Source organism: Babylonia areolata, chromosome 5 (genome assembly GCF_041734735.1).
Source record: "Babylonia areolata isolate BAREFJ2019XMU chromosome 5, ASM4173473v1, whole genome shotgun sequence".
Classification (NCBI taxonomy): Eukaryota; Metazoa; Mollusca; class Gastropoda; order Neogastropoda; family Buccinidae; genus Babylonia; species Babylonia areolata.
The window spans coordinates 55,895,140-55,921,580 of record NC_134880.1 but is presented as its reverse complement, the minus strand read 5'-3'; the positions used below and the strand labels follow the sequence as shown (position 1 = coordinate 55,921,580).

General features: G+C 41.1%; 2 protein-coding genes across 10 annotated transcripts in view; one reads left to right on the top strand and one right to left on the bottom strand.

Moving 5' to 3' along the window:
• On the bottom strand, positions 1–24,127 carry LOC143282196 (kelch-like protein 24). 5 transcript variants are annotated; one of them, XM_076587782.1, is made up of 9 exons: positions 23,694–24,127; positions 18,205–18,563; positions 14,688–15,081; positions 9,732–10,159; positions 8,935–9,282; positions 8,083–8,359; positions 7,014–7,142; positions 4,129–4,251; positions 1–2,788 (listed from the first exon to the last, which is right to left on the bottom strand). In XM_076587782.1, the coding sequence occupies exons 2-8, from the start codon at positions 18,541–18,543 to the stop codon at positions 4,157–4,159; spliced, it is 2,010 nt and encodes a 669-aa protein (XP_076443897.1). In that variant the 5' UTR covers positions 18,544–18,563; positions 23,694–24,127; the 3' UTR covers positions 1–2,788; positions 4,129–4,156. The 5 variants fall into 5 exon arrangements, with proteins under 5 accessions (XP_076443897.1, XP_076443898.1, XP_076443896.1 ...); XM_076587783.1 differs by having other exon boundaries at positions 4,138–4,251; XM_076587781.1 differs by lacking the exon at positions 1–2,788 and having other exon boundaries at positions 3,913–4,251; positions 23,694–24,126.
• A 1,660-nt stretch (positions 24,128–25,787) lies between these two features.
• LOC143282194 (band 4.1-like protein 4) overlaps positions 25,788–26,441 on the top strand; it is a 76,302-nt gene continuing 75,648 nt past the window's right edge. For all 5 annotated transcript variants that reach the window (XR_013055219.1, XR_013055220.1, XM_076587779.1 and 2 more), the window contains exon 1: positions 25,788–26,184. Coding sequence is in view for 3 of the 5 variants with exons in the window: in XM_076587779.1 (XP_076443894.1) it covers positions 26,035–26,184 (150 nt within the window). In the remaining 2 variants the exon portion in view is untranslated. The remainder of the gene's footprint in view (positions 26,185–26,441) is intronic.

Here is a 26,441-nt window from a genome sequence, read left to right as displayed (position 1 = left end):
TTTACGCATATACAAAATAGTTTATTAAAAAGCGAAGCACACACCAGCACCAGCCACAGCAACAGCAGAACAGTCCATTATTGGAAGGGAGTGGCACGGGGCAAGAGAGTAAAACCCATCTATACCTGCAAGACTGGAAGACAGCAAATATTATTAAACATTATTTAAAAAATATTTTAAAGCAACCACACCTTCTGTGTAATGACATTTCAAAATCAGACTTTACCAAATGTTAAGGACCACTTCATAAAAGGAAGTGTGTTTTGATAAAATTTCAAAAAATCGATAGTGAGTTCCCATTACGCTGGCTGCATATGGTCTATCACTGGCCTCAGAATACAAAAAACGACTATCAGGCACGCGTGCACCATTAACAACTTAATTAAAAGTGTGTTTGGAAATTTGATGTTTTAGCCAAGCATTGACAGTCAATCAGTAGTCTGAAAACAAAAGATGTGGGTGGTGAATTTGAGTGCAAACAATTGCAGGAAGGCACAGTGGTTAAGAGTGGTGCTTTTTATAACACTGGCTGCAGTTCCTGCTGCTCGCCGAGACTTCAGAATAAGTTTACCATACTCCCCGAGAACAAATCTCTGTACGTTCCCAAGTGATCCGTTACTTTTTGTGAACCCTGTTTATGATCGTGGAACGCGTAGTTCTGCCAGTGCCGGTGTAACAGCCTAAAATACCCCCCCCCCCCCCCCCACACACACACACACTTCCCGAGGGGATGGGCCAGTTGTAGGTGGCTCATCATAATACACCCCCTATCTGACCAGGGGAGGAGGGGCAGTACAACTGCAAAGTTGAATGAGGTTGGAGTCGATCTTTTCAGGCTAATAATATTCCTCTTCCCCGTTTCCCTGGAGGTTCATGTCAACTAAGTAGGAGAGCTGGTCAATTTTAACTGGACTAAATTTGCTTGAGGTCCTTTTAAGCTGGCCTAGAATTATCCCCATGTCTATTTGGAGGATAGGCGGGTAAATCCAACAAATGGGGGGGGGGGGGGGGGGGGGGGGGGGGGGGCTATTCGACTTGTTGAAGTCTACCCCTGAGGGTCATTCTAGGCTAGTCTGAATAAACTCCGGGGTAAATCTGGTGGAGCCAGTTTGGACCCCGCTGTAAAAACCAGCAAGGGTACTAACAGGCCGTTACTCTGGCTGTTCACTGGTTTCTTCCACTTTCCCCTGAAAACAGATCTTTCTTTTTCTTGAAAAAAGATAGATTTGACTTTTCAAAAGCATACTCATAGGATCTAGAATGAGGGTATAGTTGCTAAAGTCAGCAGACTATTATCTTCTGTCAATGCAGTATTGAAAATCAGCAGCTCGTCGTACCCTATCTGTGAGGTGCTTTTTGCCAAAGCAATACAAACAAACAAGACAGTATACGTTCTGAAATGAATGACAGATATGAAAGAAATCAGCGCATTCAAAAATATCCACTTCGCTGGGTTATGGTATACCCCCGCAACCTCGAAAACGAAGTATGGCTGCCCCTCATGGCGGGGTAAATACGGTTATTCACATAAAACCCCACACGTACAAACGAGTGAACGTGGGAGCTGCAGCCCACGGATGCAGAAGAAGAAGAAGTGCCCTTCAGAGAAAACTGAAATAATGATGTCCACATGGAAAGGATGCAGTGAGTGACACTCAAAACTAATGGCTGTTCCAACACAAAAAAAGAATACATAGGTAAGGACGGAAATAGTTGCGTCTAAAATAAAGTCCACTCAGAGAAAATGAAGTAAATCAGTAAAATGTAAACAGATGATCCACAAGACACACATAAGCAAAATCGGTTTTAAAAGGTCAGGTTACATAAAAGATCCATACTAAGCAAAATCGGTTTTAAAAGGTCAGGTTACATAAAAGATCCATGACATCAAGAATAAAGCCAGAAACAATATAACCTCTAAACAACAGAAACAATCCAAACATGACGGCAAGTTCAGCACAGCAGAAGCAATGAAATGTGAGAGCATAACATGCAGCTGAAGTATACGCTGATTTAAAACAAACACACCTGTCTATAAATCTGCCCACAACAGTGGCATTTTAGCATCTACAGTTTCAGATTGAACAACAATGAAGAAAGAATTTGGTGACATTTATACAAAAACACTGATAAGTAAGAAACATACTAAAGCAGCAACATTTGATGAAAAGTGTACATAGGCAAAAAAGTGCAACCACTGACACCTAAGAAATTTCCCCTTAACTAATAATATTTTGATAATTACACAAATAAAAACACAGGGGAAAGCATGTAAACCGACTAAACATGACATGAGCCATAAAGAGCATTTTAAAATATAGATAATCATATTTATTCCTATACTAACATTTTCTACTTAACAACTGATGACCATTAGTCATCAACACTCTGCAGTGTGCTTGAAGAAGCAACTTTATTCTGAAAACTGATTGATGGTTGTTTGTTTGATGTACCCGATTAAAACATATGAAAATCATAAAAACAAAAATACTTCCATAACAGCACATTGACTAAGTGAAAAAGAAAACAACCATAACGAGATGACTCAAATCCAAATCCAAACCCATACGAGGAAAACACACGATAAGATGAAGTGGGCCCATTTCAATCAAATCTGACGAATACATTATAAATAAATACATAAATAAAATATTTAAAAAATGTTTACAGTCTGACAAAACTGCAAAATGGACACGAACACCACTTGCAGAGTCCCGGGCATCGACACACAACCAACAGACCTGGAGGAATCTGGTGAACAGTCCTTCAATGCGGTACCCCCGTGACCCTTCACAGAGTTGAGGAAGGAGGAGGAGGAGGAGGAGGAGGAGGAGGAGAAGAAGTAGATGAAGAAGAAGAAGAAGAAGAAGAAGAAGAAGAAGAAGAAGCCATCAATTATTTACAATCACATATAAATCATAAGTCAAATACTGGATAATTCGAAGGTAAAATTATCTCTATGGCATGTTCGATTGAAAATTTAAAAAAATCTACTGCATCAGACTTTAGAAAAAAAACAACTACCATAGCACAATTACTACCATGTCACTCATGAACAAACATAAACACTGTAACTGCACAACATTTCTTAACTGACAACTTAGCATAATAATGCAAGCAGTGTAACATACACAAACGTGTATTGTAAAACAGGCAATGTGTCATCAACATCTAACTGCCCTCAAACAAAACTGTTAGCAAGCATAGCACACGATAACAGCTTGTTATGATCTGCAAGAAGCAAGCTATGTCCCATCAGAATATGAGTAAACTGGGGACATTTTGTGCCAGACGAGATAAGTTTAAGCCTGTTTTCAAACAACCTTTATATGCCTTTCTCTTTTTTTTAACCTTAACATCTCTCTCTCTCTCTCTCTCTCTCTCTCTCTCTCTCTCTCTCTCTCTCTCAGAGAGATATATATCAGGTGTCCCCCCCCCCAAAAAAAAAAAAAAGTGAACCGCTTTTTGACAAATATTTTCCCAGTGATAGAGAAACCGAATTCATCGAAAATTTTCACATTGTAACCTTAGGGTATCATCAACAAGTCTGCAAAATATCTAAAAGTTCGGATGGAAATTATGCCAGCATTGTCAAATTCAACACAACATGTCAAAAAATCCAATATCAGAGCTGTGCAATATGACCTTCATCATGTTCATGCCAGCTGCCATGTGTTGGCATCTGTCAATCAGTGTCACTGAGAAATACTTGTCAGAAAGCGGTTCACTTTTTTGGGACACCCGATATATATATATATATATATATATATATATATATATATATATATACATATACATATATATATATATATATATATATATATATATATATATATATATGTGTGTGTGTGTGTGTGTGTGTGTGTGTGTGTGTAGAATGAGGGGTATATACATAATATGTGTGTGTGTGTGTGTGTGTGTGTGTGTAGAACCACTGTGTAGATACATGTTATCACGGCATCTGATGTGTTTTTTATAATGTTTGAGCATACATACTGTGTTTACAGTAACACGTTAAGCATTTGTAACTATTCTGCATGGACGTGTGGTGTAACGACGCTTATTCTCCATCCAGCTAATCTGGGATTCAGACACTGCGGAAAAGACATTGAAATTGCTGTCACTCACGGTACCCACAGGGAGTATTTCCGTCCATTCATTTTCTCCCGGCAAAGACCAATTTACTTGCTGGCGTACTGCGAATTTGACCATTCGGAAACTTTACACTGACTGTTCCAGTGGTACTGACACCTGATTTAACAGAAGATCTTCATATTATCAGTTGAATCACAAGAGTAACAATGGCAGTCACGGCACAACAAAGGTTTGTACATGCAATCTAAACTGATGCATGAATCAATCATTACCACAAAAACAACAACTGGGATTTGATTTTTTTTAATACTTCATAGGCTAAGAATAGTATGCACTTTCCAACATCCCAAAGTACTTTACTTTATGAACATGAACAATTCTCAGAATAATACATTCTAGTCTGCAGCCTTATATGCTTCGAAAATACACGCTGGAACCTTAATTTTCCGAAAATATCCAGCAACTGGGTATCGTCCCCGCTACGCGTCAAGGGAAGCAATCTCTCAATCGTGACAAGAAAATGCTAGCAGAACCCGAGTTAGCTAACCATACAACCTGAATTTTTTTTAAGCTGCAAGACATCCCTGACAGACCTCTGACAGTACAAAACTAAAACCCTGACTGGATATATGAAAATACTCTCCAACCATCATTTTTCATTCCTTTTGCCGATCCTTTGGCATAAAGCGAGGAGGGATGGAGTTTGACACTGGAGACAGATGTCTTAAGAAGTATACGTTTTTATGAGAAAAAAAATTCCTGGCCTGAATGCATTTAACATAGATGTGCTACAGTGACCAAGGAGGTGGTAGGCCTTACAAACTTCTTCACGTGAAGTTGCCAGAATGATAGAAAGGTTGGACACAACATAGTCTACAGACGAACCTCTAGCGGTTCAAACTGTGCATATGAAAAGATGGATAAATGCAGAGATGTACTAGTATTCAAATCTTTGATGAGCTAGGTAGTTACGCACAGAAAAAAATATTTCAGCCTTATACTTTTCGAAAATTCTATATCAGAAAATCAAAAATATTCATAGTGAGTATGTTGAGAGAAACTAACATGTTAATCAATGCTCTATGCTCTAACGTTATGTTATTTATCTATCTATTACTGGCTCGGCGCACGGTTTATGTCAAATTGGCGAAAGCTTACAGTTAGCCAACAACAAAGTGTGAGCTGTATGACAAATGGTTTCTCAGCTGTTATGAAAATTCGTTTACATCTGTCTTTGTGAAGGACTGTGACTCTCAAACAAGGAGGCAAATTTTCACTGGCTCTTAGTGTTGCTGCCTTCGGGGCTAGTTGGCCTTTGGGGATCATCCCAATGCCATATGTCCTGGAGCCCTCTTAGCCGAGAGGAAGGAATATAACGTGGGCAAGACATTCTCCACGATAATAAAATTCTAGCCCAACTAGTCTGGATAGCAGTTGCCTACTTTGCTGTTCTGATGGTCATAGTCGGACACGAACACAATCCACAAACACTGAGGAGACAAAGAAATACAGGGTACTCCTACCCTCTCAGCTGGAGCACACGGAACACAGAAACACAGAATTTGACCACCCGGAGGAAAAGCCATCCTCATACGAGGGTACCAACTGGGCAAAAAGCCCCAAACCAAAACAGGTTCCTCCAAGAAGGCCGTAGACGCAAAGCCTCGAAAATGGTCACTGACAGTAGAGACTTGAACCTCTGCTCAGCAGTGACAGGAACGCACAAACAAGACTCCACGATTGCACGTGAAAAACTCCAAACCGGGAGCTACACACACAAACTGCACACAAACCAGTGGGGAGAGTCAATGGGGAAGGAGAGGCACACAACAGAAGTCAACCCGTGATTGTCAGTTGTGATCATATCCCCCACACAATTTTATTTTATTTTAATTTGGAGCACATAAAACAGTCACAATAAATGACAAAAAATTGACACAGATACATTCCACTTCCATATTGCCAAAAATCCATGCATGGACAAAATACATTGTAATGCAAAATAAATGTCCACTCTGATTGTGCAGGAAAGCTAAAGGCTCGAAAAAAAAATCAAATGGCGGATAAGAACAAAAGAAAATTAGGTTCGTTCAATCCGATCTCAAAGGAGACAACTAAATTACCGATTTAACCGTTGAAATGATACATGTTGAAAATAAAGTTAACAATCATTTTCTAATGACAGTCACCTCACATGAGGGTGCCATCAAGCGATCGATGGCTCCCCCAGACAGACACTTGACAGAACCGAACCAAGGAACGCCTCTGGTCCTGCGACTAAGAACCCGTCAACTGAAGGTAAATGGCGACACAGAAAACACCGATAACACATAATCAATGGCCACCCGTGCGAAAAACGATCCTCACATGAGAGTGCCATCAAGCTGGACCAAAATGCCCCACACCCCAAACGGGGACCTGACAGAACTGAACAAAGGAAACACATCTGGACCTACGATCAAGAACCCATCAAATGGGGGCAAATGGCGACACAGAGGAAGGGCACACACAAAACAATAGACACTACCCTGAGATTGTCATGAGCTGTGAAACAGTTTTTGGTGGTTTTTGTTGTTGTTGTTTGTTTGTTTTTTGTATTGTTTTCTTTTGTCTTTTTTTTCCTTTTTTTCTTTTTTCCTTTAAAAAATCGTAATTCTTCATAAGTTAATGTCTCTTTGACGTGTATATTGAGTTTATTCTTATTGATAGTGTTTTTATCCACAAAAGAACAAATAAATTTGCTCTCAACATATCACAATGGCACCAGGCTGAACGGTTTAAAAATAATGTTACGGAAATTGCTGTTCATAAATATTGTCATGAAAAAGGAAAAAAGTTTCTGCATGCGATGGTTTTACTTAAGACTGTATCACAGAGGGTGTGGGACAATGAGACACTTTGCACTGACTTCTGCTTACCTTCAACTGTGCCAGTGCCAGTGCCAGTGTTGTTCGGAGAAGCAAAACCAAATCCCATTGCTGGAGCAGGCTGGCTGTCCCTTTTCCATTGAACCATATCGCCCCTTCGAAAATGTGCAGATGCCGTTTCTGGAGGGAAAAGCACAATCAACGATTCAAACAAAAGACGAGTGTAGGATGGTAAGTGAAAATGTTCACATACGCAGACACTGAAAGAGAGAGAGACAGAGACAGACAGAGACACAGACAAAGTTTGACACTCCCACTTCAGCATTTCCAATATCTTTGGCATCAAATGGTGTGCTTTTATCACAAAGGAAGATATCATAGGTGCCTCTCGTGTCAACCATTATATAATATGAAAATGACGTCTTCGCTTGCTGAGTCGTGTACAGAGCCTCTCCGCAAAAAAGAAACACACATAAAGCCGTGACCTAGATTCCTACAGGCCGGACAAAGAGAGGCCAGACAAAGATAAACAGGTGGGAAACAGAGACCCAAGACGTCAACAGACAATGGGGTGACACCAGCAAACTACCTGGGGGCCATGGACAATGAAGCTATTTGACTGCCTCATGCGTCCAATCACCTCGTTTACAGGCAGAATAAACTAAAAGTGGCAGAACCATCTCCTAGCGCTAATTAAACTGTCATCATTCTTCTCTCTGCCTCTGATTGTCACAGCTTGCCAACATCTCTCCTTTCTATCCTCCTTTCTCCATCAATGGTAACCTGCAGAAACTATGTAACATTTGTCATGTCAAACATGCTTTCTGTGTCTGAATCTGCATGTGTGGCATTTCTTATCTTGTAGTGTTAGTGCCAACAGAATAATGGTTCTGTTGCTGCAGCCAGTATTTTCTTGATGTGTCGAAGAACCTTAAAGAAACCACACCACCACAGCAAATTCAGACAAGCCCTAACCACCCACCACAGCAAATTCAGACAAGCCCTAACCACCCACCACACGTACGTACTCACGGTCGTGGGCAAGCACGCAAACAGGCTCACACCTGAAAGAGAGAAACAGGAAGGGGGAGACAAAGACAGGCAGGCAGAGAGTTATAACCTTGGTTCAGAAATTCCTGCGGGATGTTCAGTGTGTTAACGTTCTTCAGCGGTTTCTGAAATGCCAGACGTTTGGTGGTCACTGCCCCCGTCTCCAGATTGATGGCTCGGGCAAGAGAAGATGGAACACCATCAGAGGACACCGTGCCACAGCCAATCATCTCACCACTGTGAAGATACGCAGCCAGGACTTTCCCACCAGAAAAGGTGCCCACGTTCAAGAAGCTCACAGATGGCGTTGAGTCGCTGTAGTCTGGCTGGTCTTCTTCGTTGTTCATCTTTGACAAAATTAAGAAATAAAAAGTATACATACTTAACATCTTTCCTGGTTTAGCCAGCACCCAACATCGATTATGCCAAAGTGAGATCCAGGAGGGAAGATATCAACATTTGACATTCGATATTTCAAGAAGTGATACGCTGAGAATGTTTGAAATCTTTTTTTAGGTGAAAGCCTGAAACTTTTGTAATCAGAAGGACATCATTTATGGTCAAAAATTGCTCTGTAAAGTTTCAGGTCCATTACAGAATTTCGCGAGTAAAAAGAACGATGATTTGTCTAATGCACACATAATTAACAGAAAGAATACGTGCTACTCTCGAGGCTGACAGACTGAGAAATAGTTTTTCCTGTTATGTGCATGAATGTACACAGATGGAGGTCCATATTTTATTTGTGTGTCAGTATAAGTGTAAAACTGATAGTTTCGTCAAACCACTGAAAAATATTCAAAGATCACATAAAGTCACGAGTTTCAAAGCCTTTCGTTGTGGACGGTTCTACTTCAAGAGAGATAGAGGGTCACTGAAAGAGGAAGGGAGAGGGACAGAGGAAGAGTAAATTATCTTTTACCTTGCGTCGTTTCAGAGGGCTTTCCTTCGTGTCGGCGAGTTCGAAATGTTCTTTCATCTTGAGAACCCGCATGCCATCACAGAGAACGTAGATGGTTCCCCCGTCACTGAGCGCCTTCACGTCCTCGGTCAGTACAGGCAGACATCCCGCCACGTACACGTGACCCGATCTGGTGTCCACACACTGCACTGTGTCCACGGGCTTACTGAGGCCAGCACTCCCTCCAAACACGTAGATCCTGTGGCCCAGCACAGCTGTGGAAGCGTCTTCTACATCCACCTGTAATTCGCCTGCTTTCCTGTTCCATGTCTTCATGCCGATGTTGTAGCATGGTATGTAGTGGTTACTCTGCCGTTCAAATAGATGGACAAAGAATTAGATGCATAAGGGATTCAATTATCCCCACCAAAGGGACGGACTGGGGTGAAAATCGATGATGCGATGACCATCTGCATGGACCTTGTTCGTTTTTCATTGTGACATTATCAATTGGGAACCAAATGGTCTTATTTTAAAGAGTCCAAATAAACGTTCGGGGAAATTATTCTGAAACATTTATAAGGTCATAATTGTTATCGTAGCCCGACTAAGTTAATATTAGAAGTTTGAAAACCAAGTCAACTGCAGCTGCTCAAATGCAAAAAAACACACTCACAGCTACCAAATCTAAAAACGGTAAACAATTGTCACTACATTAGTTCCTATTATCTTAACAAAACCAATTGCCTGAATTATCAATTTTGAAATAGTTCAAACCGTGAAAATAAAATAATCATAAAGTTAAACAACCACTTTACCTTCTTACACATTCTTGATCCCCCAATCAAGAAGAGTCTGTCACCGACTGCAGACATTGAATGCTTCTCCACTCCAAACTCCAGCGGTGGAAGTATCTCCCAGTCGTTGTTTCCAGGTACATACTTGGTGAGAACAGTCTTCTGTTTCGTTCCTCGACTTACATATAACTCGTTCCTGTGGACGCAGGTTGTAAACTGGAAGTGAAACGCCTCTGGCGAACATTCCATCGGAAAGCTGTAAAACGTTTCTTCAGGTTCTACATGAAAGGCGCTCATCGCTGATACATCTTCATTGAGACAAGCTAAAACAACAGCGCACTTCTTCACCAAGGGCGATTCAGTCACTCTATCCTGTTTTGCAAGGATCTGCCGTCTCAGTTCTGGTGTCTGATCTTGCAGGTTGAAGCTCACTGCTTCATGTACTTTCTCTGAAGACATAAAGGTGATTTTTTCACTTTGTGAGAGGCAGAGTCGGGTATGGACAGAGAAACAGAGAACGAGATAAGACACATAGGTGGGTATGGACAGAGAAACAGAGAACGAGATAAGACACATAGGTGGGTATGGACAGAGAAACAGAACGAGATAAGACACATAGGTGGGTATGGACAGAGAAACAGAACGAGATAAGACACATATTTGGGTATGGACAGAGAAACAGAGAACGAGATAAGACACATAGGTGGGTATGGACAGAGAAACAGAGAACGAGATAAGACACATAGGTAGGTATGGACAGAGAAACAGAACGAGATAAGACACATATTTGGGTATGGACAGAGAAACAGATAACGAGATAAGACACATAGGTGGGTATAGACAGAGAAACAGAACGAGATAAGACACATAGGTGGGTATGGACAGAGAAACAGAACGAGATAAGACACATAGGTGGGTATAGACAGAGAAACAGAGAACGAGATAAGACACATATTTGGGTATGGACAGAGAAACAGAACGAGATAAGACACATATTTGGGTATGGACAGCGAAACAGAACGAGATAAGACACATAGGTGGGTATGGACAGAGAAACAGAACGAGATAAGACACATAGGTGGGTATGGACAGAGAAACAGAACGAGATAAGACACATAGGTGGGTATGGACAGAGAAACAGAGAACGAGATAAGACACATATTTGGGTATGGACAGAGAAACAGAACGAGATAAGACACATATTTGGGTATGGACAGAGAAATAGAGAACGAGATAAGACACATATTTGGGTATGGACAGAGAAACAGATAACGAGATAAGACACATAGGTGGGTATAGACAGAGAAACAGAACGAGATAAGACACATAGGTGGGTATGGACAGAGAAACAGAACGAGATAAGACACATAGGTGGGTATGGACAGAGAAACAGAACGAGATAAGACACATAGGTGGGTATGGACAGAGAAACAGAACGAGATAAGACAGGCAGGGTGGGAGTGGGAAGACAAACGACAATACAACAAAAATATTTGTAAACGATGGAAATAGATAAATAATTATAAAACTATAAAACAGATTACATCTTGTTCTCGCCCTAAAGGGAGACAAACACGAACCTCAAATAGCGCCGTAAAGCTAGGTGGAAGAAGATTAAAGGGTCCGCGATGCCAGCTGAGTTTGTCCACTCCCGTGGCTGATTGGAATCCTTGATCTTAGCAACTCTGTTTTGAATTTGCAAAACGTTGACGGGAATTGGGGGTGGGGGTGTCTCAGGAACTGCGAACAGCCACACGTAAAACCTTGCCTAAGTTTTGTGGGAGCTGGGACTACCTCCACATCCAAGGCACTCTTCTGTTACTCGCTGTATGCTGGGTAAGGATAAGGAGAGGCCTTTAATTATACTACGATTTAATTGTCTGTTTACTCCTTTGTTTGCAAGCAAAACAACACAATGTTTTGGTGGGGGTATGCAAAACTCATAAAACAAGTGGACAAACTGACTGCGTTTTGAAGATTAAAATGAAAGTGTGGGCAATTTTTCACCCACGAGGTACAGCAACGGTATTCAGAAATCCGAGTACAGCATCATTGCTACATAGCCTCTTGAGACCCAATCTGAACCAATGCTGCAAAATGTATTGAAGGGCTGTCTACGTAGTGGGAATGAACTGTTGGATCAGGTCTCGGTTATCTGGGGTGCTGTCGTTCCTTTTGGGAGCAGATGTTGAGGCTTCTTTGGTCAGTACTGGACCTGTACAGGTCATCTTGGCCTCAGAGCAAAGGAGGCTTCCTATGCGTGTGGTTTCTTGCAGGGATTACTGCTCTGAACTACCCTGCGGGTAGGAGATGTGTTTCACCGCTGCCTCCCTATTCATCTCTGCTTTGTGGTCGAGAAAGGCAGAGACTTAGTTTCCAAAGAGTGAGGATATTTGAGGGGGCACGGACCCGAGTGTACGTTTGCGACCGTCAAATGTTGTGCCAATCAGCGAGGGTCTTGAAGAAGACCTTGGTTGTATGGGATGAGGCTGGCTGGTTAGGAAAGAGACAGCCCTCATCGGAAGGCTTTGCTGACCCGTCTATAGAAATGCTGTCCAAAAATACAGACAAGGAAATTTATCTGGAAGGAGTCGCCTTCAAAGATAGCGCTCCCAGGACAGAAAAGACACATGTACCTGGTGTGGTGGGGAAAATGGGTATGACATAGGAAGCTCTTTCTTGCAGACTTTGTTTGTCCCCGCAAAGACAAGCGCAATAGTCGAGTGGTTAAAGCGTTGGACTTTAAATCTGAAGGTCCCGGGTTCGAATCTCGGTAACAGCGCCTGGTGGGTAAAGGGCGGATATTTTTCCGATCTCCCAGGTCAACATATGTGCAGACCTGTTTGTGCCTGAAACCCCTTCGTGTGTATTACGCAAGCAGAAGATCAAATACGCGCGTTAAAGATCCTTTAATCCATGTAATCCATGGGCTATTGAAACAAGAACACGCCCAGCATGCACACACCGGAAAACGGCTGCCTACATGGCGGGGTAAAAACGGTCATACACGTAAAAGCCCACTCTGATCTCCCATGTCAACATATGTGCAGACCTGCTTGTGCCTGAACCCCCTCCGTGTGTATACGTAGGCAGAGGATCAAATACGCACGTTAAAGATCCTGTAATCCATGTCAGCGTTTGGTAGGTTATGGAAACAAGAACATACCCAGCATGCACATCCCCGAAAACGGAGTATGGCTGCCTACATGGTAGGGTAAAAACGGCCATACATATAAAAGCCCACTCGTGTACATACAAGTGAACGTGGGAGTTGCAGCCCACGAACGAAGAAGAAGAAGATTGTCCCAAAGTTCAGAGACAAACATCCTGGACCTACACCTTGGGAGAGAAGCAGAAGGGGCAAGGTGAAGATTCGTTCGCCAACTTGAAGAAGACAGCTTTGTCAATGGACAGCTTTTCTTCGATCTGGACAACCACTTGTGGGAAGGACCGTGTATTGCTTCGCAATATAGGAGGGGGTGGGGAACGACTCCCGGAGTCTGGTGCTTCATTTAGAGGCATTGGTGTCAGTTTGCAGAGAACCTCATAGCCCTGCTGTCACCCGTGATGTTTGGGGACAGGGAGCGAGCAGGTCTTTGACGTCAGTGCCATGATATCTTAGTCCTCTGGGTTGGTGGAGGCTGTTGGAGCAGGGTACTTCCAGAAGCAGAGGAATGCATATGGGGACTGCTTTATTTCTGATAGCTGAAATCCCATTAAAATCGTTTATGTAAATGAGCAACATAATCAGACCACGGTAAGTCGTTGAGAAATAAAGTACTTTCTGTGATTTCACTTCTTCAACTTATACCTCAGAAGTTCATATGCTAAATAAATCAGTAGATGTGTTTTGGCATTTCCGTCTGAGAGAAAGAGAGAGAGAGAGTGAAGAGGGTGTTCAGAGAAATATATTACATAGAACAAAATATTTGGATGATCTTCACAAATCAATGTTAACATCTGCGACACTCCAACACACACACACACACACACACACACACACACACACACACACACACACACACACACACACACACACACACATATATATATATATATATATATATATATATATATATATATATATATTGACAGGCGCAATTGCCGAATGGCTAAAACATTGGACTTTCATGAATTCAATCTGAAGGTCCCGGGTTAGAATCTCGGTGACGGCGCCTGGTGGGTAAAGGGTGGAGATTTTTTTCCAATCTCCCAGGTCAACATATGTGCAGACCTGCTAGAGCCTGAACCCCCTTGTCGCCGGCGACAATATGTGCAGACCCTTACTGCATATATCGGCCTTCTGAAATGAATTATATGCAAGGAGGGTCACTACCAAAACAAAAAACAAACAAAGAAACAAAATCAAATGCATCGTCGTTAATATACGCAGGCACTGATAAGTTTATGGCGTATAAAGTCGCCGGGTATCACCACGACAGTTGTTGTGTGATGGTGTTTTTTTTTATCTCAGTGTTGCTGTTGTCTGCGTGTGTTCGTGTGCGCACGCGTGATGACACTGTTGTGTGTTTGTCTGTGTGAGTGTATGCGCGCGCGTATATTTCGTGTGTGTGTGTGTGTGTGTGTGTGTTTTTAAGAGTACGCTCGTGGTTATGTCATTTTTTGACATTTTTCCCTTTCGACGGCAGGATGGAATAAAAAGCAATAATTGTTTGCTTATTCTATTTCCTTCTGAAATAAAATTCATCTCTCTCTCTCTCTCTCTCTCTCTCTCTCTCTCTCTCTCTCTCTCTCACGCACCCATTGTCCTCTTTCTCATGATGATCATAATACTAACATCATACCTACATTGAATTTTAAACTCTAACAACTGGCGACAATATACGCAGTGAGGGTCTGCACGCATTGTCAAAGGCGACAGTATATGCAGGGGCGACAATATATACCGCAAAAGGGTTCTCAAAGAATCAGAGCAAACATTCAAGCATTTTCTACCAACAACCCAGCAAAACCTACCGCTGATGTGCTTGAAGATGGGTTGGTCATAGAAGGTCAACAGCTCTAGGATGTAGCCATGCGAGAGTTGTGGAAAGCTCACGAAGGGAAGTAAGTCTTCCAAATCGTCCTGTCTGCTGTCGATGTCTGCCTCAACCCAGCGCAGGATGGTGCGACAGGTGTCGTCCATACTCAGCGTCTCCTGAGAACTCAGCACCTCAAGGAGCATGGACTTGGGAAGCTGAGTGATCTCACCGCTCTCCACCACCACCTCTGCCTCAGATGCCATAGTGCGTGCTCTGTCGGCGAGCTGAGGAAGTTGATATTTCTCGGCAAACATCCAACTGCTAATGCACACCTCAGGCGTTATGGCGTTCATCAAGTAGTCGACACAGTGTTGCTCTAGGAACTTTACCTGTAGGCGCGGGTCCACCAGAAATACAAGACCGAATGAAATAAACCATGCATGAAGGCAAAGAAGGCAAACATACCGAGACAGTTATAGGAGCATTCTCCGTGTTACTTAAGCCTCCTAAATTCTCAGAGAAACAACTTCACTTCTGTGATGTTATGCAATAAGGCACAATTCAAATACAAGAAATCATTATCACACAATGGAAAAGATTTGGAAAAAGGTTTGATTACAGAATAGTGACGAAGGTTTCAAAAGAAAGACTCAGCAAAGTTATACATAAACTAGTGTACGACGATTAGGTTGGTTAACGGCAGAAATATTCCTACAATAATTTGATCTTCTGACGACACAATCAATTATTCAAACAAACTGGATTATTTGCTTGCTGTTTATTGCTCTAAAAGCATTTAATTCTACACTAAGAAAATTTCTTTTACAAGTCTTTGGCACTTTCGGCTTTGGGGCCGATTTTCAGAAATTGCTTTTTGTTTTGAATAAAGGTTCTTCCATTTGCATCAGTCGTAGAGGTTGGATATCTGAGCCCTTTGATGTTACATGCGGAATTAAACAAGGGTGCCTTTTTTCTCCATTAGTCTTTGTATTACCAGTAGAACTGCTAGCTATTAAAAAAAAAAAAAGAGGGGAAAGTAATATTGTAGTCATTAATGCACTCTCGCACTTTGGCACTGATATTCACATTCACTTAAAGAGTAAACAAATAGCAGACCAGACAACATTATTTCTTCGAAACCAAAAAATATTATGAAAGCGAATGTAATACTAAATGAACACTGTATTTTACTCTTTCAAGTCTGGCCTTAAAACCCACCTCTTCACAAGATAGCCTCCCTCCCCTACCTCTTCCTTGTCTTCAGTTTCTTCAGTTTTAGAGTTATGCATGTGTGTGAATGACTGGTGTGACAGTGCTTAGATTTGCCTCTGCACAAGATTCAGCGCTATATAAATACCATCATTATTATTATTATTAAACCACGTTTTGCCCAATTGATAATTATCTGGTTTCATTTGATTGTTGCCACGCATCGTGCAAAGCCAGAGGTGAAGAGGTTTCCGTGTAGACACTGTTAATTTGTGTTGTTTTTGTTGACGTTCTTGTTGTCATTGTTTTATATTGTCAGACCAATGAAGATGTTGACCATGCACTGGGCTTCGTAGCTTGATGCGGTGGGGTTGTTGATTCAAGTGTATTGTTTCTTGTGGAGTACAAGTTGCCAATGTGTATGGTGTCCTTACTCTGTGTGTGTGTGTGTGTGTGTGTGTGTGTGTGTGTGTGTGTGTGTGTGTGTGTGTGTGTGTGTGTGTGTGTGTGTGTGTGCATGAGTTTACTTTTTGATGCAAGGGAGATGTTTTGTCATGCCAAGTGGTTTTCAGTTTTGTCAGTGAACTTTGCAATCGGGCCAGAACTTCTGTTTTCGATCCTTTGTCTGAGACGGATCCACCAAAGTACTTAAAACTGTTGACAGTTTCATGTTCATGGCCATCCACTTTGATGTCTTCTTTTTTTCCATTAGTGCAGTTAGTCATGATCTTTGTCTTTTCTGCACTGATCTCCATGCCATGGGCCTGGGATGTTTTGTCAAAGCTGATCAGTTCCTCTTCATCGACTGCTAGACCGGCAATGTCATTAGGAAACCGCAAGTTTGTGATGACACTGTCGCCAGTACTGACTGACCCTTCATGGTCTTTCAGTGCGTCAGTCCTCGATCTCTCCAGAAGATGTTGAGAGTGTGGGAGAGAGAGGACAGCCCTGTCTGACTCCTATAGTCGTCCGGAACCACTCGCCGTTGAGTAGGACTGCGCTGGTGGCTCTGTTCAATGACTTTCATGAGGTTGGCATTAATGTTTTACTTCTTCATGGTGGCCCAAAGTGCAGCGTGCCATACTCTGTCAAAAGCCTTCTTAAAGTCTATGAAGACATGGTGTAGATCTTATTGATGCTGGAGATGTTTCTCGCACATGATTCTCAGATCTACTTAGTGGTGCTCCTTCCAGCCCTGAAACCAGTATGTTCTTCGGCGATGATGATCTCCGCCTGTGGTTTCAGTCTGCTGGTAAGCATTTTCAGCTTGACTTTGCTATGGTGACTGACGAGACTGATAGTGCGATAATTCTGAAACTTTTGCAAGTTTTCCTTCTTTGGCAGCGTGATCACGTAAGACTGTGTCCAATGGGTCGGCCATTCTCCCGTCTGCCAGATCTTGTTGCAGATGTTTGTGAGAGCGTCAATCATGCTTTCTCGGTCCAATGTTCGAGGATGTCTTGTTCTTTTGTAGGGCATTTCCCTGCTTTGTTTTGGATGGTGCTGACTCGTGGTGGTTGTCAGATCTTTAACGGTCTGGTATGTCTTCTTGGAGTTGTTCTTCTGGGGGTTCTCCTCAATGTCACTGCACTGTTGCTCTATCCACTCTCCTTTTGCTTTTTCATGGCCCGCTTGATCTTGCTGTTGACCTCACTATACTGTGTTGCTCCATCCGTGGTGATTTTCGTGCTCATCAGTTCTCCCCGTTTGTCACACATGTCAAGGATGATGTGGTGACCAATGGTTTCTTCTTTGTTCTGTGTTTTCCGAGTACTTGGTTGGCTGTCTCTGTCACTACCATGCTGAAGGTCTCTATCATTCTGTTCAGGTCAGGTTCTGTCTTCTTCACCCAGGACGATAAGTGGTGCAAACCTTCCTTTGATCATAGCCTTGAAGGAATTTACAACCTCAGGGTATTTCAGTGTGTATAGGTCAAACTTCAGCCTAGTACCTTTCGGCTTGTTGATTTTCCTTATGTGCAGGCGAAAGGTCATCGACAAATTGTGGTCGCTGCCAACGTCGGCTCCTGGAAAGTTTCTTGTTCAAGCTATATTGATGCAAGACTGAAACCGTTTTTTAACCAAGATGTATTGAACCTGAATATGCATGTAATATCTGAATATGCATCTAGAAAAGACATAACTTGACTTTTTCATTCATTTATGAAGCACCAGTCTAAAAATATTGTAAGTATTCATTTTCCTTTCATTAACGGGATAAAAAAAACCCATTTCTATCTGTCTCACTAACAAAGAAGTTAGATAAAAAGAACCCAGAAAAAAGTGTTTCCGCCATCCACTTACCTGCAAGAAAATGGACATTCTGAGAATGTCAAAGACCGTGTCAAGTGTGATGACATCTTCACACTTGTACAAGATGTCCAGAAACATCTGAAATGATTCGTGGGTTACATCCTCATGCTCAACGGTCACTTTCCTACACTGACTCTCCATCCACGAACCTGAGGCCAAAGACTGGAAAAACCCGGACACAGAAGCCAGGACCAGAAAATGACAATCAAAACTCTTTCCATCCAAAATAACTTTGAGATCACACAGCATGTTCTCCTTGTGCATACTGTGCATACCTTGGCAGATGATACTGGCTACTTTGGCTTGAAAATCTGTTGATTCCTCAGACATCGTGGCTGACAGTGGGCTATCTGCGAAATGATATCAGAACTGTCGTGCATAATTATTCACTTCAAACTGAATGTACCTGCATCTCTCTCTCTCTCTCTCTCTCTCTCTCTCTCTCTCTCTCTCTCTCTCTCTGTCTCTGTCTCTCTCTCTCTACTTTTAGTATAGTTTATAGCAGTTTGAGTAGTGTTACTGGATTCTAAAAGAAACAAAAACAATACAAAACAAGAGAGGCAAGGCCTTCAAGACTCACTTGTGACTGAGAGTAAAACACACAAGCTTTTTATGTATTGAGTATAATTTCAAAATGTAATGTTTAAGATGAGAAAGATCAGTTTAAAGCAAATTAAGTCCCATAGCATTAATTACAGAGTAATTTCCCTTTTTTACTGTCTGCACCAAAACGTTTGCAAAATAAATAAAACTTCCATGCTTAGCAAAAGAAGTTCCTGTTTGAACAAAAAATGATAATAATGACTGCTCTTCTTGTTGGGTCAGAATATCAGATCAAAGTGCCAAGTTTAGAGAATACAAAAAATATGAATATAACAGTAAATGCAGTTTGCATATAATTAGGCTTTATTATTTTTTTTGTGCCCATCCCAGAGGTGCAATATTGTTTTAAACAAAATGACTGGAAAGAACTGAATTTTTCCTATTTTTATGCCAAATTTGGTGTCAACTGACAAAGTATTTGCAGAGAAAATGTCAATGTTAAAGTTTACCACGGACACACAGACAGACACGGACACAGACACACACACAGACACAGACACAGACACACACACACACACACACACACAGACAACCGAACACCGGGTTAAAACATAGACTCACTTTGTTTACACAAGTGAGTCAAAAACTTAATTGGGGATCTGTACTTACTGTTATGCATGACAGACATCTGAAAGGATAACGTTTATGCTTGCAGATTGCTTCATTTCTTTTCTGAACAGCATTCACTAACCGACTAACTGACTTTAAGTTGCATCCAAATTTAATTGGTTATCAGACACTGTAAATCGTTTCCACGCCAATGGGATCCAAGACTTGGAGTGGGCGGGCACCTACCAATTCATTGTCAGCTTATGTCCAGGTTCCAGATTCACACACAGGCCTCTACATACACCAGTTAATTAAGTTTTGTTTTAGTAATTATAAACTGCAGATCAAAATAGGTAAAGGTGAATACAGAGAACACAGAATTAGCTGGGGATGTGATACTGGGAGTTGATTTCAGTTAGGTTCAGAATATCCGTACAATCAATGATATTTTTCATGCCTGTGCATTTGTATGCTATTTCAGACGCATAGTAGTAGTAGTACAGGGACAAAGCAAACTTTGAAGCTTTTAAACAGTCCCTTCCTTGTCTCATGACATATTTTGGTAGATATTTTGGTCAAGGTTCGACGCTTCATATAAAGTTTATTTATTCGTCAAACTCTAAAAATAGTTAAGAGTTTTGTAGAATTGTCAAGTGGATGCCTGACCGAGGTAGTAGATGGTGCTTGTTTTAAATGAAGTGGCAATTGATTCCATACATTAGTAACTCGATTACTGAAGCAAAACTTTCTTGTATTAAAATTTGAACGTTGTAAAAAACAAAATTCCCATCAGTATTTCCTGTGGAAGTGTACTGAGGTGCAGAGAACTGATCCCAAGATACAACAACATGACCTTTGAAAAGTTTATATGTCGAAATGAAATTACCACGTATTCTACTCTCAATGTGCCTACATTCGTGTACAAGCTTTGTGGCTCTTCTCTGCACCCTTTCTATTGCAATAAATTGTCTCTTCAGATAAGGACACCAAACAGTGTTTCTATGCTGCAGGTGAGGTAACACCAGAGCTTTATATAGTTTTACAAAAAATATTACGGTCAAGCTAAGTAAAAGTTCTTTTGATTATTCCAGTCATTTGATTTCCTTTATTTAAGCAGTTATGAATGTGTAGTCAAATGAAAGATTAATATCAAAAGTGACTCATATGTCTTTTTCATTTCCACGTGATTGTACTATGTTTGTAGTATTATTTAGTTGCATTGTGTATATTTTGTTTGTATTTCTTCTTCCAACATGCATCACTTTACATTTATCCACACTGATATACAGATTCCATTTCTCTGTCCAAGTCTTGAGTTCGTCTAGATCTTTTTGCAAACAATTACTGTTGCATGTCTTATATATTATGGTGTCGTCAGCAAAAAAATTACAAGATGATTTCACACAGTCTGGAAGGTCATTTATAAATATAGTAAAAAACACTTGTCCTAGAATACTTTCCTGTGGTATTCCACTACGAATGTCAGCTTCTGAGCGTGTTTCGTATGGTCATGTCCTTGTTCAGTCTGTAAAAATCTGTTGTGCAATTTGTGTTTCTTTTTCACACTTTAGCCACTTCCCTTGTCATCCACAAGGGGTTTGTATTTCTATCTGCTCTGACTGAGAGTGGTATTATGCTGGTCTCCATGCTTTCCATCACAAGATTTTCATTTTTATCTTATTTTATTATTTCATTTGTGTGTGTGTGTGTGTGTGTGTGTGTGTGTGTGTGTGTGTGTGTGTGTGTGTGTGTGTGTGTGTGTGTGTGTGTGTGTGTGTGTGTGTGTGTGTGTGGACCATGTTTCCTCAATGTCTTAATTCTCCAGCACAGAGAAGTCAAACTGACGATTTTTTTCATCATCAAGTTATAATTTCCTTTGTTAAGCTCAAACTTACATTTTCTTTTCTGCAAAATCTTTACTCTTGACACATAATTATAAATCAAATACCAATATGTCGTGGTCACTCTTCCCTACGGGGTCCATGTGTGTAATGTCTGATATCAAGTTGTCAACATGAATGAAAACTAAGTCATCCAGATCTTTGTTATCTTGTTGGCTGTGTAACTTTCTGAATGGGGAAAGCTCTCTTCAGGATACAACAAACTCATTATTTAATTCACCACTCCATGCGCCATCCCACAGCACATCAGGAAAAGTGAAGTCACCAAAAATACAGATTTTACTGAACTTAATTCTTTTTATCTCAATTGTTCAAAGAGTCTTCCTGTGTTTTCTCTTGTTATGTTAGGACTTCCACAATTACAACCAAAAAGTACAGACTCTTCTTTTGCTCCTTTGAAAGTACACCACAGGCTTTCTTCAAAATTAATGTTGAATTGTTTTGTTCCTCACATACTCTGGCATTTAGGGTTAGTTGATATAAAAGACTACACCTCTCTTTGCATCTTAAGAAACAATTCAGAATTCAGTATCACATATTGTATCAAAATTGTGTCTCACTTTCATCCATGTGAATCCAATAATATGTGGTATTATATCTCTCATTCTTACTAACAGTTCATCCTTTTTTGTTTGAAGAAAACTAGTTCATTTTCAGTATCACACATTGTATAAAAATCGTGTTTCACTTTCATCTATGTGAATCCAATGATATTTGGTTTTGTGTCTCTCATTCTTGCCAACAGTTCTTCCTTTTTGTTTGAGAAACTATCCACATTGCTATTCAAAATTCTACAAGAATCCTGGAATATATCAGGAATATACTTTGAGTAATTTTGTTTACAACTATTTACAATATTTACACAAGTTTTGTTTTTCAGTCACTGTCTGTCTGCCTTCCCTTTCCTTGCCTCAGCCTGGACTGATGAAGGACTAGGTGCCTGATTGTCCTTGACCTCGACAGTCTCAGTCCTATGGTCTGTTTTCTGAGTCCGAGTCACAACCCTTCCCTTCCTGTAGTTTATCATCATGTTCTTTTCTCCTTTCTCATTCCTCGTTTTCTATTCTTCTTTTCATTTTCTTATCTTCTCTCTTTCGCTGGGTGAGTTGTCCCTTGGGGGCACATTCTTGTTGAGACTGGTGACATTTTTCATTATTTTCTTTTTTGTTTCTTCAGTTCTAACAGTCAGTCTCAGCAGTCATGGTCTTGAATTTGAACCAGTTTTAAGTGGGCCAAGTCTGACTGGGTTATCCATCTCATCTGTATCCACATCGTCAAGTCCTTTTCACCAGCTTTCTGACTATCCCTGTCCTGTTTTCTGCTTTCAGCAGAAGAGTCCTTCTATTTAGTAAATTAGCCACAATGATATTATTTTCTTCCTTTTCTCTGAATTCCATCATGTGTTCTTTTTGTTCAGCTGTGTCCACAATTTTTTGTCAATGGACTCTGCACTGCAGGCTGCATGTTCTGCCTCAAGGTTGTCCATTCTGACTGTTAGACTATCTAGCATTTTCAGAACAATGTCCAGTTTAATTTCCATACTTGTTGTAACTTCGTGTCTGCCTGCATGGCTTCGAGTCCCTACTTTTTTCTTCTTTTTTCTTTTTCTTCTTTTTTTTTTTACACAGCCACAATATGAAATCTACTTCGCTCGAGCACTTGTACGGCTGTACTGTGTTTCTGTCACTTCAGCGCAGCTGCGGTGGCACCATGTTTTACAACCATGGCACTCTGTTGCTTCTGTTGCCTCATTTTGCAGAGCATCGTCACTCCCCAGACACATCCATAGTGCCGACACACTGGTCCACCATTCTCTTACTTTGTCGCCTGCTTTCGCTGTGACGTTTTCCGCGGAGTTTTTACGATCGCGAATCACTAGTCCGATAACGATTTACAAAGGAGGGATTTGCAGCCAACTGTCTCAATCCAGCAAGTAAAATGAACAACGAAATATATGTCCAAATTAAATCACAAGTAAGAATTATCAATTTGTACCTTGCGTTGGAATCAGTGAAAAATGTTAACAGTTGCGGCCTGTGCAATGTCCACGGCGAAACTTCCAACTTTAAAATATCCGTACCCATGCAAAATGAACAGATGATAATGGTTGTACTGTAGCTGTGATTAAACATGTGTATGTTATTTTATCCTCCACATCTACAAACAGTGAGGCTACACTACAACACGGCAATATATCCTGTATATGCTATAGCTAGGGTCTTTGATTGGAGCCAGAATCACGGCTTCCGGGTTCTCTGCCGCAATATCTGTACACCTTCGCTGTAAAATTAGCGTTAATCAAGTGGAAACCTACATTGCATCACGAACTAAACTGACTTGTAAAACCTAAAAGCAAGCATTACACAGGAACACTACTGACAACAAATAGTACGAAAAGGCGTTCATTGTAAACATAGGCAGAATTACCTCACACACCAATCCGGAAACTCAACTGCAGTAATGAAATGGTGTCTCGCCGGATTTGACCACGAAAAGGAAAATACACACTTTGTCCCTTGGTTTCGGGTGATTACAGTCTCGGTACTGTTATTAATGACCTGTCACATCGTGATAATATATTACAAACTAACGTTACACTTCCAGTGTATCAAACTCGGCAGTCCACAAGTCCGGGACGAAGATCCAGTCCTGTCACAGTCTAACTTGCCTTTCCGAAGAATCGTGCTGCGTTTCAACGAAGCCGTTTTGTCGGTGAATGAGAGAGCCGTAAGTATGCACCAGCATTAAATGTGCGGTCGTAGGTATATTCCTCTGAACTGGCTGTATGCCCAGATGACTTTGGGGTTAGCGATGGGTTGTTTGGACAAGCCAGAGCTTGTGGACAGTTATATACTTTCTGACTGACACCGAGGCTACCGACATATGCAACGTAAGTAGTCAAAAAACCTTCGAAGACAGCAACGCTGTGCCCGTGTCAGTGTGTGTGTGTGTGTGTGTGTGGTTTCGCTCGCTTGCTTATCGCTTATTGACCGAAGAGACCGTCAGCGAAACTGAAACTAAGTGCGCGCGTTGCGTGGAACAAAGATAGCCCACACCAACTGCAGGCTTCAGTTGCCTAAATTTTCCGACAGCACATTCACACCACAAACAAGTGCACGCTTTGAAAGCTGGCACACATATCGCCCGTGGGTTTCACTGTTATCCAGTATACACACTTATTCACAGCACTGAATCCGTGCTGGCATTTTCTCAGTGTTAACAGATTATTTACATAAAACTGAATAACAATAATAATATTCTCAGTGAAGTTGTTTCGGATTTTATGTTGACATTTTCCCTTAATCACAAATTGGTATGTCAATATTCTTGATAAGCAACAGAAAATATCAAACAAACAAAAATGCAAACCCTAAAACAGGCCTACGCAGACGGAAAAATAATACACTGTGACGTGTGTGTGTGTTCAGTGTGTGTGTGTGTGTGTGTGTGTGTGTGTGTGTGTGTGTGTGTGTGTGTGTGTGTGTGTGTGTGTGTGTGTGTGAGTGTGTCACGTGTGTATGTGTGTGTGTGTGTGTGTGTGTGTGTGTGTGTGTGTGTGTGTGTGTGTGTGTGTGTGTGTGTGTGTGTGTGTGTGAGCAACACAATTACAATATCAGTTTACCTAATTGTTTCATTTGACATAAATCTTGGGTAGGCTCTCAAGATCTGATCAGTGCGTTGTTTATGTGAAGATCATTGTCAGGCATCTGCTTCCTCAAAAAATTTTAAAAAATAAATAAATAGATAAAATAAAATAAACAACTGATGTAGTGTATATGGGTCAGTGGACATGCTGTGGCAATATCCACATTTCTTCCCCTCGGCCACTCCTCTGTGTGACTGACGGAGTGAACGTCCACGCCTTGTTGTGAACACTGACTCATTCCGTCTTGTGGGAAGGAATTGTGGATATTGCCTATGCTTTGACCTTTCCTTGAAAGTGAAAGTGAAACTAAAAACTTTCAGTCAAAAGGCATTGACTGACTGAAGGATGTGACACTGAGATAAAGGCGTGTTATTGTTGGTTTTTGTTGTTGTTGTTGTTGTTGTTTGTTTGCAGTTTGTTGTTGTTGTTTTTTGGAAATAACGCCGACAACTAGTGACTGTATACTCTGAGTAATTTATTTATCTTTATCTCCATAAACTGCCTCTTCTTTAAAAAAAAAAAAAAAAGTCTTTAGTGTTCATTGTTTCCGTTTGTTCACTACCATGTCTCAGGAACATGTTCTTGCTATTTTTCTGCAAATACATGGAAACTATATAAGACAAAACTGCAGTTCCATCAATCAGAAAACGAAGATCATAAACTTTTGAATCATGAAATCAACAAACTTTTAATCTCAAATTTTTAACAATTTTAAGATTGTTTCTTAAAAAATAAAATAAAATAAAAATCTCTGGCGCTTTCCATCACGCTCAGTACCGCTCTCCAACGTCAGTGCTTTCCCTTCTTCGAGTGTGGCGGAAGTTATGGAGCAGGCAAGCGCCGGAAGTTGTTGACAGGTGCCAGTAACTCTGTACTTGAGTACTTTTTCAGCTCAGAAAATGTTGACAACGGAGCCCTAGTTCAACACAATGTTGAAACGCAGGCAACACATTGATGTTGATGAGCTGCTGACTTTCTATTACAAAAGACGATTGTTGTCGTCACTGTGCCATGGTCTTATGTGTGGAATGCTAGTCAAGAATTGTGTGAACAGGTGTGACGAGTTTGGAAACATAATTTTCGACGCATGAGCAAGTTCAAAGTTGATCATCAACAATCGAAATGTCGAAGACAGGCAAGAGCCGGCTTTCGCGGCTCCTGCCAAAGTTTTTACGCGGCGGTGATAAGAAAGCTGAGGGGAGTATCGACAGCAAGTCACCATTTTGCATCATTCACTTTCTTGATGACAGTGATCACCAGATGCAAATCAAAGTAATGCTCGGTTTTTATTATTTTCAATTTTTCGTCGTTAAATCGTTGAAATATTAGACACTAAGGGTTTGTAGCACAGTCTGTAGTGTTATAGTTTACAAAATTACATAGAGTGACTCAGTTACTGTTCAGAGCATATTATCACTTTCTCTTCATCCCCATAAAAAGGGCCCCGACCCTGCCACTCCACCCCCTCCATCCCTCCTACAACCACCACAATGCCCAAGGGCCATAGCACTCATCAGCTTCTTGCATTA